This window comes from Camelina sativa, chromosome 4 (genome assembly GCF_030686135.1).
Source record: "Camelina sativa cultivar CO46 ecotype springtype chromosome 4, ASM3068613v1".
Classification (NCBI taxonomy): domain Eukaryota; kingdom Viridiplantae; phylum Streptophyta; class Magnoliopsida; order Brassicales; family Brassicaceae; genus Camelina; species Camelina sativa.
Window position 1 is genome coordinate 3,912,421 of NC_141883.1, and position 19,999 is coordinate 3,932,419.

Sequence of the window (19,999 nt, forward strand, 5' to 3'; positions counted from 1 at the left end):
AATATGCATTGTAATATTTTTGATATATTTTTTTGGTCAAAATGTGTTTATAAGTAATGTGTTAAAATTTTGGATTCAAAGCTTCGAAAGATGGATTTTAAAAAGTACTTGTTTAAATTTTAGAAACCAAGAGAAGAAAAAAAACTTATAATAGCTAAGACTAAGAGTAACACGTTAATATGATATAAAATCCAAAATGTATACTTTAAATAACTAGACTCCAAATATAAAACAAATAAAAAGAAGAGATAATAAAAGGTAGAAGACAATTCAGACGTACAAACTAAAAATTGATGCCCCTAAAATTACAAAAAAAAAAATGATGCTTAAAGCTTTTGCTTCACCAGCTTCCGGTCTGGGCCGGCTCTGAAAATAACTATTTAGACTATTAATGGAAATGACAAAATTGTTAAAACTTTTTTCTCTAGGCTAGCCATGTATTCATTTTATTAATTATACATAGTCGACAATTAGATTCAGACTATGTTTTGAATATTGACGTGAAGGATCGAGGTCGAGGCACTTTGGAAATAGATTCGGCTCGTCCTTCACCACTGCAATTTCATGCCAACATCTTGCTCAAATGAGTATTCCATTGAGAGTAATTGGTATCGACCTGCAAAAGAAAAAGAAAAAACACACCAAAATATTTAGGCTCTTAAAAAGTATTTGATAATTAAAACAAGTAAACAACAGTGTTTCTAATATTATTAAAATGAAAACATTTAATTAGATTCTTAGTATTAGTAAAAGGAGTATGTGACCATACCATTGCATTATTTTCAATAACATCAGCACAAACCCAAATTCGAGTTTTAATTACGTATGACAATATATATGGCAGACATTAAAGATATTAAATTTAAATTAGGTCAAATTTTCTGATAGTATAAAATATCTAAAAATCTAAAATCAAAATACGTACGGATACAATATTATTCTTCTTTGTTACAAATTTGCAACTAATGTATACTAGTCAATATACGTAACATATATATAGTTTGATCGGGCAAATTAAAGAGAAAGAAAAAAAAGTTAAACCGTTTACATAAACAAAATAATAGATTAAAAAAAAATATATATATATATATATATATATATCCATCAACTAAATGGATAATATTTACCAAAATAAAAGAATAATATTTACCATTGCACTTGTTTATTTTTGTCTCGCTTTCTTTCGCGGAATATGAATGAGAGACATCGTATTTGTTTTTTTTAGTTGAAGAAAGCTTTGGAAGAACTTATATAAAACAAGAGCAAGTAGACTCTACTTATATAGATAAAACAACGAATACATACATGCGTATGTATATGCGTGTTAGGTGGGAAATTACAATTGGGGGTAAAAGTATGTATATACATGCGTATGTATAAGACAGTAGAGGTATACAGTACATACCTTTAACTTGTTTTGGTGGTTGGGATATATAAATGATCTAACCTCCGACATTTTTAATAATAAATTAGCAATATACCCTATACCTTATACAGTTATATTGTCAACGGTTGAGTATAAATATCACAAGCGTATTATATAACATATATACAAGTATACCCTCACAATTTATATGATTATAGCTTTGCTTTGGTGAGTCAATATAATGTTGTAACATTGTTCGTTTGTAAGTTTATTCGACAGATTTGGTTTTGTAAATTCCTCGAACAAAAAGGATGCATGTAATCAGAAGTCATTCGGTTGTATTTGTTGTAAAATAGTCTATTATATATGTATACTGGACGTGCAGGTGGGTACTTAGCAGAGCTTGACTCAAGACTCTTGAGTTGTTTGTGCGTTAGATAGATGGCTATGGATGCAGCATATAAATACACGTGTATGTGACATAAACTGCATGTATAACCATTGACAATGTTTCTTAGGTTTTATTTGTAACATACGTAATTAAATTGACTATATAAAAAGGGAAAGATGTCAGTTGTTTTTTTTTTTTTTTTTTTGTAACAAAGTTTGGGTAGGAGAACATGGTTTGAATAAAAAGACATATATAAGGATTTTAAAAAATAAATAAACTAAAAACCGAACCAACATAATATAAACCCAAATGAAAAGACCCCAAAGAAAAAATGTTATCCCTTATCAAACACAAATTCAAGACCCGACCGGCTCAAATAGGATTTAGGAATACATGATTTATTTATTTATTTATTTATTTTTTTTGCATATGTTCAGTAGCTTTTGTTAAACACCGTTTTGTTCCATTTACATTACGTTCTGAAATTAACAAGACGAATTATGGGTTCCACTTATACGCACGGATACCAAAAAAACGAGTTGTAGTCTTGTAGAAGCATCAAATATGACAACACCCTTTCAAAGTTCAAAGTTCAAAGTTATAAGGAGTATTGATTTTCTAAAGTTTCACGTGGAGTGGTGGATATACTCACCATTTAATATCAACTCTTTCTAAATTTTTTTGTATAAATGAATTAAAAGGCATGCAAGTTAAAAGAGACCTCTGCATCACAAGGGTTTTTTACTTGGATGGTTGCTGGGGATTTCAACGCAATCATCATATACTTCCACTCCAAATGTCACGCATTACTGTCCCGCCTTTGACATCTTTTCACTCGTTCTTTTGTACTGATTTTATTTGGTTAATTTAACTTCATATATAAGGTCCCATGGTCCCACTTGATCAAATAGATAGAAGTAACTAAATTCCGAATATACATAATATTCACCAAATTCTACCTTTTATTTACAAAAGTAACATAATACAAAAAAAAAAGGAGCAATTTTGATAGAATCCCTATGAAATTTCGACGATTTTTTGATTTATCATACATATATCAAAATTATAAATATAATTTGATTTATTTAGACCATCTTCAATATATTTATATATTTTTATCGCTAAAATAGAGGCATTTTATAATATAATAGAGGTGAGTGTTATTCCATTATATTCCTTTAAAATAAAGAATTTTGTTGTAAAAGACTTCGAGTGGACTTCCATAACCGGTCCCTTTAATGCATATGATCTGTACGGCCCATAGGCCCATAGTACTAAGTCCTAGTCGGTTTGGGTTTAGACTTTGCCCTTACTATATATATGTAACCTCCATGCCGATTCTATGAATAATAACAAGAGATTTACACCTTCGAATTCTCTAGTTTAATAACACGTTATCAGCACGAAGCTCTAAAGCCAGCTGAGAAAAAACCCTTACCCTAAAACCCTAAAAACCGCCGCCTCTTCCCTTGTTCGTGATACACCCTAGTTCGTGGTTTGTTCTTGTCCGGGGTGAGTTCTGTTCGGCGATTGGTTCCTGTTCGAAGTAGCAGCTCAAGTTCGTGATCGGTTTCTTCCTCCTACCTTGTCCGAGGTTCGTGATCAAGAGAAGTAAAACCGAGGTCTTTAGCTCCCGGTCCATATCCAGTCAATCTCCAAATCGGTGGAAGGTAGATAAGATCAAACCCTCTTAGAAACCATAATAGAATTTGATCTTTAAATCTATTGGAACTCTAAAACTTACAAGTACACAATCAAACAAACAAGTTCATAAAGCTTTCAAAACCCTAAACCCTATAAATTTAAAACTTTAAAAATCGGTTGTTATAAGTTGTTTAGATTTGGTTGAAATTAAACTGTTTATGCTATGATTAAAATCCGATGATGATTGTTTGATTGCTTGAACCCTTAGAACTAAACTCTAAAATCCGAATTGCTTAAGATTAAAAGTTTAGGGTTGTTTGATTGTTTGTTTTTTGCATAAGAACCCTAGAACTAAAACTATTAAATTCGAAATTCATAGAAGAAATTTAATCTGATTGTTCTAAGGATTAAAACCGATTAAGATTATTTGTTTAATCAAACCTTAAAATCTAAAACTTTAAAATCGGAAATTAGTCTAAATTTGCATGAAAAGAAATTTGGATAACTTCTAAAATTATGATAATCATTATCTTAAAAGTTTAAGAAATATTTCCTAAAACTTTGTTGTTATCTAACCTAAAGAAAAAAAGAAATCCAATCTAGTAAAAGGAAAACTTCTAAAACTCAAAAATTATTTAAGGAAAAGGAAATTGTTGCATGCTAGTATCTATCTAGGTTTGTTGTCTTGCATGCATGATTAAACCACGAAATTTGAGTGAAAGTGTTGGGCATGGTTCAGTCTCACTACCGCATGAACCTAAGTGTTTTGGCATGGTTCGGTCTCATAATACCGCATGACCTAATATTGATTGCATGGATCGGTCTCATAATACCGCATGCTAAAAATCGGTTGTCTATTTCTGTATTATGCAGATGGCAAGCCTTAACAATCTTGACTATGTTGCCTTGAATGCCTCTGGAGACAATTACTTGCAATAGGCATTGGACACTAAGATCATGCTGAAATCGAAGGATTTATTTGAGTGCATTGAGGAAGGTTATGACTGTTCTGATAAGCAAAAGTACAAGGCCATTATGCATATGCGCCATCACCTTGCTGAGAGTCTCAAGAATCAGTACCTCACCATAGAGGATCCTCTTGACTTTTGGACAGAGCTGAAAAGCAGATATGAACACCAAAAGACGGTGCTCCTACCAAAGGCTCAATTTGATTGGAAAAACCTAAGGATCCAGGACTACAAATCCGTAGATGAGTATAACTCAGAGCTGTTTAAGATAGTCTCAGTCCTTAGGTTGTGTGGTACTGAGGTGACCGAGAAGGAGCTGCTAGAGAAGACATTCTCTACTTTTCACACTAACAACATACTGCTTCAGCAACAGTACCGTGAAAAGGGGTTTAAAACCTATGCAGACCTAATCTCGTGTTTGCTGCTAGCTGAGCAGAACAATGAGCTATTAATGATGAATAGTGCAATGAGATCTCCTGGTACAGCCCCATTACCAGAAGCTCACAAGGTTGATTTAGCAAAGAAAAATCCTCAAGAGCCTAAAGAGCCAAAGGAGACCAAGGAGTCTAACTATGTCCATAGGGACAAGAGTGGCCGTGGCCGTGGAGGAAGTGGACGTGGTGGTCCTGGTCGTGGGACTTACCAAGGACACAAGTTTGGTTGTCAAGATCGTGGTAACCGATCCGGTTTCGGCCGTGGTTGGGGTAGAGGCCGTGGGGCATTCAAGCCTCAACCAAAGACCAAGTCCACTTGCCATAGATGTGGTTTGGAGAACCATTGGATAAAGACTTGCAGAACTCCTAAGCACTTTGTTGATCTCTATCAAGAGAGCTTGAAGAAAAATCCAGAGGCTAACCTGGTCCATCTCGATGGTGAAGATGATTTTGACCATGAGAATGATAATCTATTTGATCATGAGACCTCCGATTGTTTAGGAGAGGATACGTGAACACAAAATGTTGTTTTGGTTTAATTTCTATGCTTTATGTTTTGCATTTGATTGAATTATTGTTTTGGATAATTATTTTGGTTTAAATTCAAATTATTTATTTTCTTCAATATATTACTTTAAAAAGATTAAAATATAAATACTTGTCTATGTTAGAAATGGCTGAGGACAAGACTGAACTTGTGGTGGATAGTGGATCCAGCCACACAATTTTGAAGGATAAGAGATACTTTATTAATCTCATAATGAAAAATGCCAATGTTAGTACAATTGCGGGTATAGCAAGCCTTATAGAGGGCTACGGCCAGGCTCATATATTATTACCTAATGGCACACATCTTGAACTAAGTGATACCTTGTATTCACCCAGCTCTAAGAAAAATTTATTGAGTTTTAAGGACATTCGATTGAATGATTACCATGTTGAAACAAAGGGTGAAGGAGACAAAGAGTTTCTATATATTACTGAAATCGTACAAGGACATAAGAAAGTCCTAGAGACTATACCTGCACTAGCCACTGGTCTTTACCATGCTAAGATTAACATGATAGAAGCAAACTTGGCAAAGAATAAAATGTTCAATGAACAGTTCACTCTATGGCATGACCGGCTTGGTCATCCGGGTTCTAACATGATGCGTAAGCTTATTATGAATTCAAACGGGCACACTCTTAAAGAGAGAAAAGTTATCCCTAAGAATCTCATGTATGTAGCATGTTCACAAGGGAAACTTATTGTTAGGTCATCACCAGTCAAAGTAACTAAGGAAACTTTGCATTTTCTGGAAAGGATACAAGGGGACATATGTGGACCTATACACCCACCTTGTGGGACGTTTAGGTACTTTATGGTCCTTATTGATGCATCGACCAGATGGTCGCATGTTTGTTTGCTATCCACAAGGAACCTAGCATTTTCTAGGCTGTTGGCTCAAGTTATAAGACTAAGAGCACATTTTCCAGGTTTTCCACTTAAGATTATACGTCTAGACAATGTTGGTGAATTTACATCCCAAGCGTTTAATGAATATTGTATGTCCATGGGGGTGAGTGTGGAACATCATGTGGCACATGTCCATACACAGAAAAGATTAGCTGAATCCTTCATTAAACGAATACAACTGATTGCTCGACCATTGTTAATGAGGTTGAAGCTTCCTGTGTCGGCTTGGGGACACGCAGTATTACATGCAGCAGAGCTTATACGCATCAGGCCATCTAGTGAACATAATTATTCGCCATCCCAACTATTAACGGGTCATGAGCCAGACATATCCCATCTCAAAACATTCGGGTGTGTTGTTTATGTACCGATTGCTCCACCACAGAGAACTAAGATGGGACCTCAAAGGAGGATGGGAATATATGTTGGATATGAGTCTCCCACCATTATTAAGTATCTTGAGCCAACTACAGGAGATTTGTTTAAGGCTAGATACGCGGACTGTCAATTTACAGAATCCGAATTTCCTATGTTGGGTGGAGAGACAAGCAAGCTGGTTAAAGAATTATCATGGAATCAAACATCCTTGAATTGGCAAGATCCTCGAAATCTAGCATGTGATGCAGAGGTTCAAAAGATTATTCATTTACAGAAACTAGCTAATCAATTGCCAGATTCCTTTGTTGACCCAAAGAGAGTGACAAAATCGTACATACCAGCTTGTAATGCACCAGTACGTATTGATGTTCAAAAGGAACACAATCAAGTTGCTACAGAGTCTAAGCCACGTTTAAAACGAGGTAGACCATTAGGTTCCAAAGATAAGAACCCTCAGAAATCTAAGAAAGATGCAAAACATACCGAGGTTAAGGAAATTACAGACATGGCCGCGGCAAATCCTAAGGTACCAAATGAGGTTTAGGAAGCTGAACCTCAAGTTCCTGAAGGTATTGATAATAATGAGATTTCAATCAATTATATCATGTCTGGAATTCAATGGAAATGTAAGAATGTCGACATTGATGAAGTATTTGCATGAACCCATGTCTATATTAGAGTGCACTCAAAGTAAAGATTGGCTAAAATGGAAAGAAGCCATTGACGTGGAGTTAAACTTTTTAAAGAAGAGGAATGTGTTTGGTCCTATCTTAAGGACACCATTCAATATAAAACCAGTAGGACATAAGTGGGTCTTTGTAAGGAAGAGAAATGAGAGTAATGAAATCGTGAGATATAAGGCACGGCTTGTAGCACAAGGATTCTCTGAAAGACCAGGAATAGATTATGAGAAGACATACTCCCCTGTGATGGATGAAACGACTTTTAGATATCTAATAAGTCTGGCTATAAGAGAAAAACTGGATTTGCGGTTAATGGATGTTGTAACTGCATACTTATATGGTCCACTGGATAATGAGATTTATATGAGATTACCAGAGGGTTTTGAGCTTAAAGATAAGAGTGGTTCTCGAGAACAATACTGCATAAGGCTGAACAAATTCCTTTATGGACTGAAACAAAGTGGGCGAATGTGGTACAATAGACTAAGTGAGTACCTAGCCAAAGAGGGCTATAAGAATGATCCCATTAGCCCATGTATTTTTATAAAGAAGTTTGCAAAAAAAGGGTTTGTGGTAATAGCAGTGTATGTGGATGATTTAAACATCCTTAGAACCTCTGGTGAAATTACCCAAACAGTAGAATATCTCAAGAAAGAGTTTGAAATGAAAGACCTAGATAAAACTAAGTTCTGTTTGGGATTGCAGCTTGAGTACATTGATAATGGAATCCTTGTGTATCAAATGGCATATACAGAAAAGGTACTCAAGAGGTTTAATATGGACCAAGCTCACCCATTGACCAGCCCAATGGTTGTGAGGAGCCTTGACTTGGATAAAGATCCATTGGGTCCAAAGAAAGCCGATGAAGAAGTTCTCGGTCCTGAAGTGCCATACCTCAGTGCTATAGGAGCGTTAATGTTCTTGGCTAGCCACACTAGACCGGACATATGTTTTGCCGTGAACCTCCTAGCAAGATTTAGTTCTTGTCCGACTAAAAGGCACTGGAATGGTGTTAAACATGTTCTGCGTTACATACAAGGGACGACAGACTTTGGTTTGTTTTATACTAACTATAACAAGGAAGGTTTAGTTGGTTTTGCTGATGAAGGTTACTTATCGGATCCGCACAACTCAAAGTCTCAAACCGGTCATGTTTTTACTCACGGTGGTTCGGCGATCTCATGGCGTTCTATGAAACAAAGCATTGTGGCCACTTCGTCTAACCATGCGGAGATCCTATCAATTCATGAAGCCGGACGTGAGTGTGTTTGGTTTAGGTCAATGACTCAACATATCAGGACAGATTGTGGCATGATCGACGATAAGGAAGCAACGGTCATATACGAAGACAATATGGCCTGCATCTCACAGCTCAAGGAAGGATACATCAAGGGAGATCGGACGAAGCACATCCTACCCAAGTTCTTCTTCACACATGAACTACAAAAGGCCAGAGAAGTTCAAGTGGTGCAAGTTCAATCATGCGACAACTCAGCCGATCTCTTTACCAAAGCATTGCCGACTACTACATTCAAGAAGCTCATGCACCAGATTGGAATGCGGAGGCTTAAGGACTTTAGGGATGCTTAGAACAGGGGGAGCAATGCGTGCTGTACTCTTTTTCCTTCACCATGGTTTTGTCCCAATGGGTTTTCCTGGTAAGGTTTTAATGAGGCAGCACCCCCAATTGGAGTGGACTTCCATAACGGCCCCTTTAGTGAATATGATCTGTACGACCCATAGGCCCATAGTACTAAGTCCTAGTCGGTTTGGGTTTAGACTTTGCCCTTACTATATATATGTAACCTCCATGCCGATTCTATGAATAATAACAAGAGATTTACACATTCGAATTCTCTAGTTTCATAACAAATTTTATTATTTTCTTTTATATAGAGAAACTCTATTTTTCCTCTATATATATAAGAAAATATGAATCTAGCAATCTCTGTTCTAGAGTTGAAATAAAGGTGAGAAATTGTAAATTCTCAATATAGAAATAGGTTGGAAATATGTAATGTTTAGCTATACATATACTTTATTTATAATAATATATTTTCATAACTATTAACCAATAGTAATTCACCAAAATTTTAAATTCTCAATTCATGATTCTTGAAATTTACAATTTCTTGCATTAATTGATAAAAGTTTACATAAAATCAATCTTTGAGATACATGAAAAAATCATAAAAAAATCATCTATTATGATACAGAAGGAGTAAGAAATATATAATGTTCTTAAATGAAAATAATACCAGACGAAAACCTAGTATTGTTTAGTTTTACAATATTATTAAAATCTAAGAATAATAAATTTTATTTAATGTAGTATATACAACTAAAAATCATTTAGATGAATTTTTTAAATACAACCAGTTTAACCACTAACTAGGAGATATCTCGTGCTTTAAGCACGGGTCAACATTTTTAAAAAGAATTATAAAATAATAATAAAACTTATTGTTATATTTCTTATGAAAAATTATTTTGTTTGAAATAGTATTTATTTTTAATTGTTCTATAAATCTATAGATGTCTTTTTAATACTAATTATTATAGAATATTATAGTATTTTATTTTTTTATGTATATTACAGTTTTATATTGTTTGTTTGTTGTATTTGCATCAATATATTGTGAAATATGAAGTAGTCATTTTAATATTATATTTTGAGCAAATAAAATTTATTAATTTATCAACTATATAAATTTAGTTTTACCAATCCGTCAATGTGGAACATTAAAATACATATTTCTTTCTTCATAGATTGAGTAATATATGCTTGTTTTAAAAAATTCAAATCACAACATATACAGAATTTTTTTTGCATATTTGTTAATCATAAGTATTATCTGAAAATTCCAAACAATTTGCAAATAAAATAAAAGAAAGATGATAGGAGAATCATAATTGGAAATCTTAATAAAATCTTCGAAATCTAGTTAAAAATAATTTTATTGTCTTGGATATAAAATCTTAGTATTTAACATTCTGATTGGTTTATAGTTTTTTTAAAAAAAAATTAGTAATTTTCGTCCATAATTTAATTAGAGAGAGAAAATAATTTTTTTAACTAATAATTATCTGTATTTTTTAAAAATCTTAGCTGTTAATTTTTTTCAAATATAAATTAGTTTTGATTTGAATAGATTTGTTCTTACTTTTCTAGTTTTTTTTATTTTTGATCTGTCGGCGTTTTTTTATTTTTAATTAATTATATTTATTTAATTAATTAATTAATCTTAATTAAAATTTTCTAATGGCAATTGAATGTAATTTTTAACATATTTTAAAATTAGTTTCACATTTGTTCTTCCCAATTAATATAGTAGAATACCATATCAAAGATCAATACAGATTTACTGGGATTCTGTTTTTGAATTTTATTGAATTTATAATCAAGAGATTATAATATTAGATCCAAAATTGATGAGTGTCGAACGTTGAGTTTACTGAACCGACTATGAGTCTACATCAAAGTATGACACATACATAATGTAAATTAAATCAAATACAACAAACATTTTTTTATTCAAACTAGCAATCAAAATATATGTAAATATTTTTTCGCTCTGTTAGCGGTTACCATCTAGTCTATATTTAAATAACTTGGTGATATATTATGTGAAAATAATATTATATTTTTTTTTAGACAAAAGATATTATACCTATTTATTAAGATTATTTGAATAATATATCACTTATTTACGATTTTGTTTTTGACAGTTGTATATATTTTGTGATCCTTTTTTTATATAATTTTTTTTGTTAGAAGAGTATTTGGGTATTTTAGCAAATAAGCCTATTACATAATGTTCATCAACCAAAGTGAATGTCGTTTGCAACTTATCCAATCTGTGTAATTAATAACAACTTAACTTTTGGTTTCCAATCTTCCTATTAATAACAACTTAACTTTTGGTTTCCAATGTTCCTAATTTCAAACAAATACATCTTCAAGAGTTGGAGAAGATTTGTAAATTGTAATGCATTCACATCTTCGTCACATGGAGCTAAAATATCTTGAGAACTTCTAGTTGCTTTCCAAAAAAGGTGGGTACGTCTTCGTTGCATAATCGAAAAGATTAAACCACTGTAGTGGTGCCCTAGTGGTAGTACACGAGAGTTGGTTTTTTACTCCCTGGGTTCAATCCTCTTTTTTTTTTTTTTTTGGCGATCGGGTTCATCAATCCTCTTTTGGGACGGACAAAGCATTTATTAAATCGGAATGGACTAAAAGTTCGTTTCGAATACCATAAAAGAGTATGAGCCAAAGGTCCGGAACTCTCATGGTTTAGAAAAAAAAAAAAGTTATGCAAAATACATGATATGGCTCATCACTTTCTAAACCACTGTAGTGTATATATTACATACTTTTGCTTTGACAATTAGATCTATATATATATATATAGAGAGAGAGAGAGAGAGTTGGGGTCAATTGACTACTCCTGACACCTTAAGACTTAAGAGACATCGTGAGTTGGATCCCTACCATCACAGTCTCACCCAATCTCTCAGGAATTAGGAAACCTCAAGCTCTTATGCAACCCGCTCCATACTAGGTCTGGAAACAAGGAAGCATGCAATTGCGTAGCTTAGAATCTCGACCAAATTTGCTTCAACTAATCAAAGACATCTTTAAGACAATCAGAGCCAAACTTGTTCATTATAATCCTTCATAGTGCAAACATATACATCATTTGCTTCTCTCTAATTACTTTCTCAGTTTATATATATATCATTTGCTTCATAATCCTTATATATATAAGTTATATTTTTTTTTTGAATCTAATGTTAAATTATATTCAAAAGAAAAATACAAATATTTTACAAAGCTTGGATAGAGACTCTTTTCAAATCATATCAAAGCAAAAGAAAGTGTTACATATTAGTAGAATCTTGCTTCAAACCAAAGTTGGATGCTAGAGCCACCATCATTCGTAATTGTGCTTAAACGATTACGGATATTCTTGTCAATGAGTTTTAAGCTTCAAAGCCGGGGAGGGTGTCTCACCATGTTGCTGTTCATTCCGCTCTCTCCATAAGGAATGGATCGTATTCTGAAAAACATATCCCTAAATTAATCTCCTTTTCTTGTCCAAGACAGTCCCTGCTAGGAGTGATATGACTTCTTGCCAGCAGTTTGTGAACTTTTCATAGAGGAACCTCTTCATTAAAGCCTCTCAGACCTGCGAAGAATAGGGACATTGAAAAAATAGATGCTCTCTGGACTCCATAGGATATCCGCAGAAAATAATTATAAACACTCTCGTTACTTTTCCACAGGGAGATGTCACGTTCTGCGGGCTCTCTCTCACCAGCCTATATCGTTGTATTTCCTCCTCGACAGTGCGGAGGAGAGCAAGTCTAAGTTATATTTTACATAAGTCTCAAAGCTAATTAACCTCAGTTTTTTGTCATTCAGATCAAAAGTTTGATCAAAGTATGTGAACACAATGAGCAAAACCATTTTTTTTTTGGCAGCTGGAACAGAAACAAAATAAACGACTGTGTAGTCTGTCACGGACTGTCTGTGTTTGATTGCAACTACACGAAGAAAAGTTCAAACCATGTAAAATGATATTTTATTATATCGGGAATAAATCAACAAAATATTAAATTCTAGAATGTTAATGGCAACGATCCATCCACGCGGCAATGACCATGGTCTTTCGAAAATGACTGGCAGCTACATTAAATATTAAATATAGGAAAAATAATTAACAGATATTTGAAGTATATATCACATACAAACAATATAAATTTTTTATTACCTACGTAAACTATTGTCATCACATAATGACATTCATAAACAAATATAAGTTATGTGGACAACACCATAAATATTCATCTTTGGTGTTTAGTTGGCCAGAATCCAACATTGACCAGTATTGACCAACGTTGACTAGTGTTAACCGGCATTGACCAGTATTGACTGGCGTTGACCAGAAAAAATATTCAAATTTTTTTTTTCTTTTTCCTAAAAATAATTTTTTTTTGTTTTTATGTATTTTTGATAATAAATAAAAAGATGAATAATTTGTATAATTTACAAAAAAAATAACAACAAAAAGTTATATGATAAAAATATAAAAAAAAATTATATACCCCAAAAAAATAAAAATTATATGACAAACAAAATTTGTGGTATATCTAGTAACTAATTTTGTTAATACAGAAAATATACCAAAAATAATATAATAAAACTATACCACCAAAAATTTTATTTGTAGTAGATTTTTTCATAAAACTATAACAAATATATATCTTTTCCTTTGAAAATCATTTTTTATTTTGTATTTTTACAGGTGGGGTTAGAACACAGAGTCAACACATGACCTTTTTTTTTTTTTTTTTTAATCGTCTGGATTTATTATTAATTGCAAATTATGAAAATAATTACATATGATTCTATTATGGGCAATTCCTTCCAATCCTATTAGATTCACTACAAACACTCTTGCTCGCTTGCTCCATGTTCTTGATGATCATCTTCTTTCTCTATGCTCACTTTCATGTGTATGTAGAATCACGGCAAACGGCGATAATTACGCATCACTGGAGATCGTCTCTAAATTTGCCTTCATTAATCTGCACAATTAATAAATCGCATTATCTGTGGCTCAAACTTCAGAGAAGCATTAATGAACCCTAGGCCAACCACAGGGCCAAAGGGGCTTCCACCAGGTGGGGGTTTTAAATATTTTTTTCTTTTTACTTATTTATAAGATTCTGTCATTTGAAATATATGCAAGACATTGCCAACTATTTATTTGTTTTTAATAAGAAAAAAAGAAGAAGAAAATAATAAAAAATTTATTTATTTACATGAAAGACATAATTAAAAAAAAGTTGATTTTGTAAAATCAAAGGTTGGTTGTGTAAAATCAAAGAAATAGTTGGCAATAATCTTATAAATAAGAAAAAAAGAAAAAAATATTTCAAATGACATAATCTTATAAATAAGTAAAAAAGAAAAAAATATTTAAAACCCCTACCTTTGAAATTACAAAATAAAAAATGATTTTTAAAAGGAAAATGTATATGTTTGTTATAGTTTTATGAAAATATCTACTACACATAAAAATTTGGTGGTATAGTTATATTATATTGTTTTGGTATATTTTATGTATTAACAAAATTAGTTACTAGATACCACAAATTTTGTTTGTCATAAAATTTTTAATTTTTTTGGTATATAATTTTCTATTATTTTTTTTGTTGTTATATTTTGTTTTTACAAATTATACAAATCATTTATATTTTTTATTTATTTATCAAAAATACATAAAAGCAAAAAAATATATTATTTTTAGGAAAAAAGAAAAAAAAAAATTTTGAATATTTTTTCTGGTCAACGTCTGTCAATACTGGTCAACGCCGGTTAACAATGGTCAACGTCGGTAAATACTGGTCAACGCCGGATTCTGGCCAATCAAACACCGGAGTTAAATGTTTATGGTGTTGTACACATAACTTATGTTTGTTTATGGATGTCCTTATATGATGACAATAGTTCACGTAGTTAACAAGACATTTATATTGTTTGTATGTGTCGCCATGTGTTGGCCTATACTTCAAGTAGCTGGCAATCATTTTTCCTTAAATATATGCTAACACATAGTGACATATATAAACAATATATATATTTTGTTAACTACATGAATTATTGTCATCGTATAAAAACATGCATAAACAAACATATGTTATGTGAACAACGTCATAAACATCAAATTCCGGTGTTTTGTTGACCGAAATCCGGCATTGACCGGTGTTGACCGGCGTTGATCAGAAAAATAATAACGGTTTTTTATTTATTTCTGATAAACAAATGATAAATAAATGAAAAAAATAAATAATTTGTATAATTTTACAAAAATATAACTATACCACCAAATTTTATATGTAGTACATTTTGTTATAAAACTATAACAAAATATACCTTTTCCTATTAAAAAAATTAAATACTTTTCTGGTCAACGCCGGTCAACAAAACATCATAATTGAATGTTTATAGGGTTGTACACATAACATATGTTTATTGTTGGCAATCATTTTTTTTTTACTAACTCAAATAACATTTCATATATCACTACAAAAATCTTGTAGTGTAGTAATATTTTATTTTTAATTTAGCTTCGGTTTAAACCTATAATAACATTTCGTTTAGTAGATTCAAGTGTTTTTTTTCTGTGAAATGAATACAGGTGTGCTAAACTAGTTTATCAAAAAAGATAGATAAACCAATCTTTTTTTGTACAATCTTTTTGTGTATGGTTTTCTACAAAAGGGTTTGAATACGACTATTCTTGTTTTGATTCTAAAAAAAATTGATGAAAGGGCAATGAAAGATTACCGACCAATATCTTGTTGTAATGTGCTAGGCCATTTCAAAGATTCTTGACAACAGACTTAAGCGACTATTGCCTGGATTTATTGCTCCAAAGTCTGCATTTATCAAAGATAGGCTACCGATAGAGAATCTATTTCTTGCGACTGAGCTTGTCAAAGACTATAATAAACCAGATGTCTCTCCTCGCTGCGCAATAAAGCTAGACATCTCCAAGGTTTTTGACTTAGTCCAGTGGTCTTTCATTCTTAATATTTTTTTGGTTTTGGACTTTTTGCCTCAGTTTACTCATTGGATCACCCTGTGCATTTCTACTGCTTCTTTCTCTTTATAAGTTAATGGGGAACTGACTGGGTTTTTTAGAAGTACCCGCGGGCTGCATCAGGGCAGCTCTCTCTCGCCATACCTTTTCGTTATGTGCATGAATGTTTTGTCCAAGATCCTAGATAAGGCTGCTGCGAATAGAGAGTTTGGCTTTATCCGAAATGTCAAAATTTGCAGCTTACTCACCTATGTTTTGCTGAAAACATTATGGTGTTTTCTGATGGTAGATCCAGGTCTATGGATCAGGTATTTGGGGCTCCCTCTTCCGACCAAACAAATGTCGTTAGTTGATTGTCTCCCTCTGTTGGAAAAGATGCACTCCCGTATAAGCTCCTGGAAGAATCGGTTTCTCTCCTATGATGGTAGACTGCAACTCCTAAGTTCAGTAATTTTAAGTTTGACTAATTTTTGGATTTCTGCTTTCCGTTTACAGAGTGGATGTATTGAAGAGATAGAACGAATTTGTTCGGCTTTCCTCTGGTCAGGTCCTGATTCGAATGCTACTAAGGCAAAGGTTGCTTGGCGGGATGTGTGTCGGCCTAAAGTGGAAGGCGGGTAGGGTTTAAAATCGATTGTGGAAGCAAAAAAAGTAAGCTGCTTTAAACTTATCTGGTGCATTGTCTCGGGCTGTTCACTTTGGGTGGATTGGATCAATCGTGAGCTTCTTCGGGGCGAGTCCTTTTGGTTGATCAAGGGGGATATTACCTCTTGTTCCTGGATGTGGAGGAAACTCCTAAAGTATCGACTGCAGGCATAAATTTCCTGCACAAGGAAGTACAAAGTGGCAAGAAAACCTCTTTCTGGTTTGATAACTGGTGTCCTCTTGGTCCCCTTCATGTTGCTCTAGGAGATCGTGGTGTGATCGATCTATGGATTCCCCTCTCTGCTATAGTCGTTGCGGCTCTTCAGCATCGATGACGTCAACACCTTATGGTCTTGTTGTATAAGATTGAGGATGAATTGGACAAGGTGTGATAGGCATCGTGAAGAAGAGGTTGATATTGTTCTTTGGCGAGGGCCAGGGATAATTTCGTTCCAAGGTTCTCCACCAAAGTCACTTGGTCTCTGATTCGCAGTGGGGGACAACAACACCAATGGACTAGCGCATTTTGCTTTCCAAACTCAACTCTGAAATTTGCTTTCCTCTCTTGGTTGGCCACACTTAATAGGTTAACAACGGGGGATCAAATGTATGTTTTGTGATGTGGAGATTGTGAAAACATTACTCGGCCTTGATCAGTTTATCCGCATAAAGAAGACGTTTATGTGACCTCTCATTAACACGAGTTCTCCAATGGCTTAGATATTTGAAAGTACTCTTTTAAGTTTTTGAAAAAATAATTACTGGTAAAAAATGGTGTAATATAAGGTATCAACTTTGGCCCCAAAAAAAAGTATGTCAATATCCTCGTTAAATTTGTTTAGTTGTATGGATAGTACAAAATATTGTATATGAATTTTATGTCTAAATTGTATATGTCAATTTACATGTAAATTGTACATGTTAATAGTACAAAAAGATATCAAATGTCAACTGTGTATGTCAATTTTCTCGTTAACTTTGTTTGGTTGTATGGATAGTAATAGTATCATAGTACCAAAAAAAAATTGATGTTTTACGATTTTTTTTTTCATTGTCAGTGATGTTTTTAAATTTCTAGCTACAAATACAATCAAATTTTCCACAATATAATTAAATTTGATACAATTCATGATTGTGTATACCAATTAAATAACTTACTAAATTGCTTCATCATCGAGATTGAGAAACAAAAGATATGCAAGCAAACCAAAAACAGGAACAAACCTAAGATAACTCACCAACTCAATCTTGCCCTTCTTCACATTTTGCAGGTTCTCTCCAATCAACCACGGCTGAAAGATTGTGTACAGACATATATCCCATATAAAAGCGTAAGCTAGTCTCTCCGATCCCAAATAACCAATGAGATACTGCCATCTGTCCATTATTCCACCGAAATCTCCATCTGCTCGACCATAGAGAGACCACAATGTTGATATCAGACACACCGTAGCTCCGGTCAGGCCAACTATTGGCGCACCTTTGGTCATCGCTTCGCCAAGTTGAGACATTTTGCTAGATTTATCATTCTGGTCAGCGTCACTGAGCCGTAAAGCCATGTATGGGATTAGAAACGCTGTTCGCAACACGAGATCAACAGAACCGATAAACTACTTTAGAGATGTGCTTTAAGAAGAAACTAAGCTTATTAGATATTAAAAAAAAACAACACAAAGCTGCATTTACTATTTGTGAGGAACATCATGAGACCCCATAAGACATCAAGAGAGCTTTTGTATCCATCTCTCTTTCGGTCTGTGTATAGCAACGGAGCAAACATGAGTGTCCAAGCTATCACGAAGTTGAATAACCCTTCAGCCATCTGTTGATTTTTGTTGAAGACATTTTAAAACAGAATGACAAAATACTATCACTATTGCACCAAAGGAAACATTTCAAGTTTAATGGTACATTACCGGGTGAAGAACAGGAGCTTGTAAGAATTGAATACCAGCTGTTCTGCCACCAAGTGTCAAAAAATCAAGTTCATGAGGTCGATCGATATAATTGATCAGAGAAACACAAGACTCTTATAAGCAGAACATACCGGAGTTCGCAAGAGGCAAGACAAAGAAGAAATTAAGAGAAAGTCCCAAAAGAGAATTCACTGTCTCTGAACTAATTGCCCACACTGGATCTCCCTGTTCATCAAAAGAGTCTCATTTCTGATTTAAAAAAAAAAACGCATAATCTAAGATACATGCAAATTTCTAGAGACAAAAAAACTTTTTTCGATTCTCAAACCATTCAAGCAGAGATATGATGGTTCTCATTCACAAAATTATCAATGTGATGATTCTACATAAACCTTAGAAAAATTCTCACAATCCATAAGTTACTAATCACATAGATCAATGCCTAGATTTCATAAACTAAGACTATGATTCAAAACCATAAAGTTACAACAAACCTAAATCGATTCTCAAAAACATTCAAGCAGATAAATTGAAGAAATGGTTCTCATTTCCTATAACTATCCAAATCATAATCAAGATTCATCACATTCTACATAAACCTTAGTGAATTTCACACATAGATAAATCTTAAGAACTATGAATTTTGAAGTTAAAATCACTCACAGGAGCATAAGGAAGAAGAAAGAGCCATAGTATATACACAGCTTCAGCAATCCACAGAAGATACCGAACGATTCTCCGTTTATAATCATCTTCGATCTCAACCGTCGCCGTCTCCGGTTTCCGGCGAGCAAAGCACGAGAACGAGGAACTGTTTCGTGTTCGTAATTTGAAACGATCCGTTGTTGTATGCCATGGATTGCAGCAGCGTTCAACGGTCGAGATTTCACTACTCCGGCGTAAATGGCGAGGCGGATTGGTTTGGGAAGTGTGGAGGCGGTGATGGAGATACGTCACCGTCGGTGAAGTTATCAGAATCATCGTCGTCCCTTCACTGCATTATCCACCGTTAGTCGGCGAAAATTTGATATAATCTGAAAAAGAAAAACAAATACTCATCGTAACGGCACCGTTTTGGCATTCTATGATGAGCTTAAACGACGTCGGTGGATAAAACTTGAATTACACTCTTCAAAATTGGGCCAAAGGCCCAAAATTGTTTTTTCAACGTAGAAGTGATTTGAGTCATTTCACAAAACATTTTTCTTCGGTCACCACCAAAATGTTTATCCCTAAACGACAAAAGAAACCGACATCAACCTAATTTATTGGCATGGCTGCCAACAAAACGCATAGCCAGACTGGACTTTCTTCTAGACAAACTTGAACTGTCTCCGTCACTGTAATTCTTTGTACACAGTTTCTACAATTTCTACATTTGATAAATATATATTACTCCCTCCGTTCCGTTCAAATTATAGGATGTTTTATATCTCTATATTTTGTTACAAACCTCACATTAGAAAATAATGATTAAATCAATCCACTAACTGTTAACTAA

At 33.5% G+C, this 19,999-nt stretch overlaps 2 protein-coding genes and 2 long non-coding RNA genes across 4 annotated transcripts; 1 reads left to right on the forward strand and 3 right to left on the reverse strand.

The window, feature by feature from the left end:
• Window positions 1-180: 180 nt before the first annotated feature.
• Window positions 181-1,236, reverse strand: LOC109132607 (uncharacterized). Its single transcript, XR_002037624.2, has 2 exons — window positions 1,151-1,236; window positions 181-616 (listed from the first exon to the last, which is right to left on the reverse strand). It is a non-coding gene; the product is annotated as an uncharacterized LOC109132607 (long non-coding RNA).
• Window positions 1,237-4,358: 3,122 nt separating this feature from the next.
• On the forward strand, window positions 4,359-5,318 carry LOC147945319 (uncharacterized). Its single transcript, XM_087509198.1, has one exon. It carries the CDS (start codon window positions 4,359-4,361, stop codon window positions 5,316-5,318), a length of 960 nt encoding a protein of 319 aa, XP_087365324.1.
• A 6,759-nt stretch (window positions 5,319-12,077) lies between these two features.
• On the reverse strand, window positions 12,078-12,796 carry LOC109132576 (uncharacterized). The gene is made up of 2 exons (XR_002037599.2): window positions 12,602-12,796; window positions 12,078-12,514 (listed from the first exon to the last, which is right to left on the reverse strand). It is a non-coding gene; the product is annotated as an uncharacterized LOC109132576 (long non-coding RNA).
• A 4,779-nt stretch (window positions 12,797-17,575) lies between these two features.
• Window positions 17,576-19,624, reverse strand: LOC104779779 (uncharacterized). Its single transcript, XM_010504160.3, has 5 exons — window positions 19,162-19,624; window positions 18,630-18,723; window positions 18,499-18,536; window positions 18,269-18,404; window positions 17,576-18,158 (listed from the first exon to the last, which is right to left on the reverse strand). The coding sequence occupies exons 1-5, from the start codon at window positions 19,477-19,479 to the stop codon at window positions 17,740-17,742; spliced, it is 1,005 nt and encodes a 334-aa protein (XP_010502462.1). The 5' UTR covers window positions 19,480-19,624; the 3' UTR covers window positions 17,576-17,739.
• Window positions 19,625-19,999: the final 375 nt, after the last annotated feature.

What these genes read in the sequence shown, in the direction of transcription:
- LOC147945319 (XM_087509198.1), top strand. Translation starts at nt 4,359, where the DNA reads ATGCTGAAATCGAAGGATTTATTTGAGTGCATTGAGGAAGGTTATGAC.
- LOC104779779 (XM_010504160.3), bottom strand. Translation starts at nt 19,479, where the DNA reads ATGATTCTGATAACTTCACCGACGGTGACGTATCTCCATCACCGCCTC. An exon ending in CTTGCCTCTTGCGAACTCCG is followed by an intron (nt 18,537 to 18,629) that starts GTATGTTCTGCT and finishes GTGGCAGAACAG; the next exon opens with CTGGTATTCAATTCTTACAA. An exon ending in CATGATGTTCCTCACAAATA is followed by an intron (nt 18,159 to 18,268) that starts GTAAATGCAGCT and finishes TGTTGCGAACAG; the next exon opens with CGTTTCTAATCCCATACATG.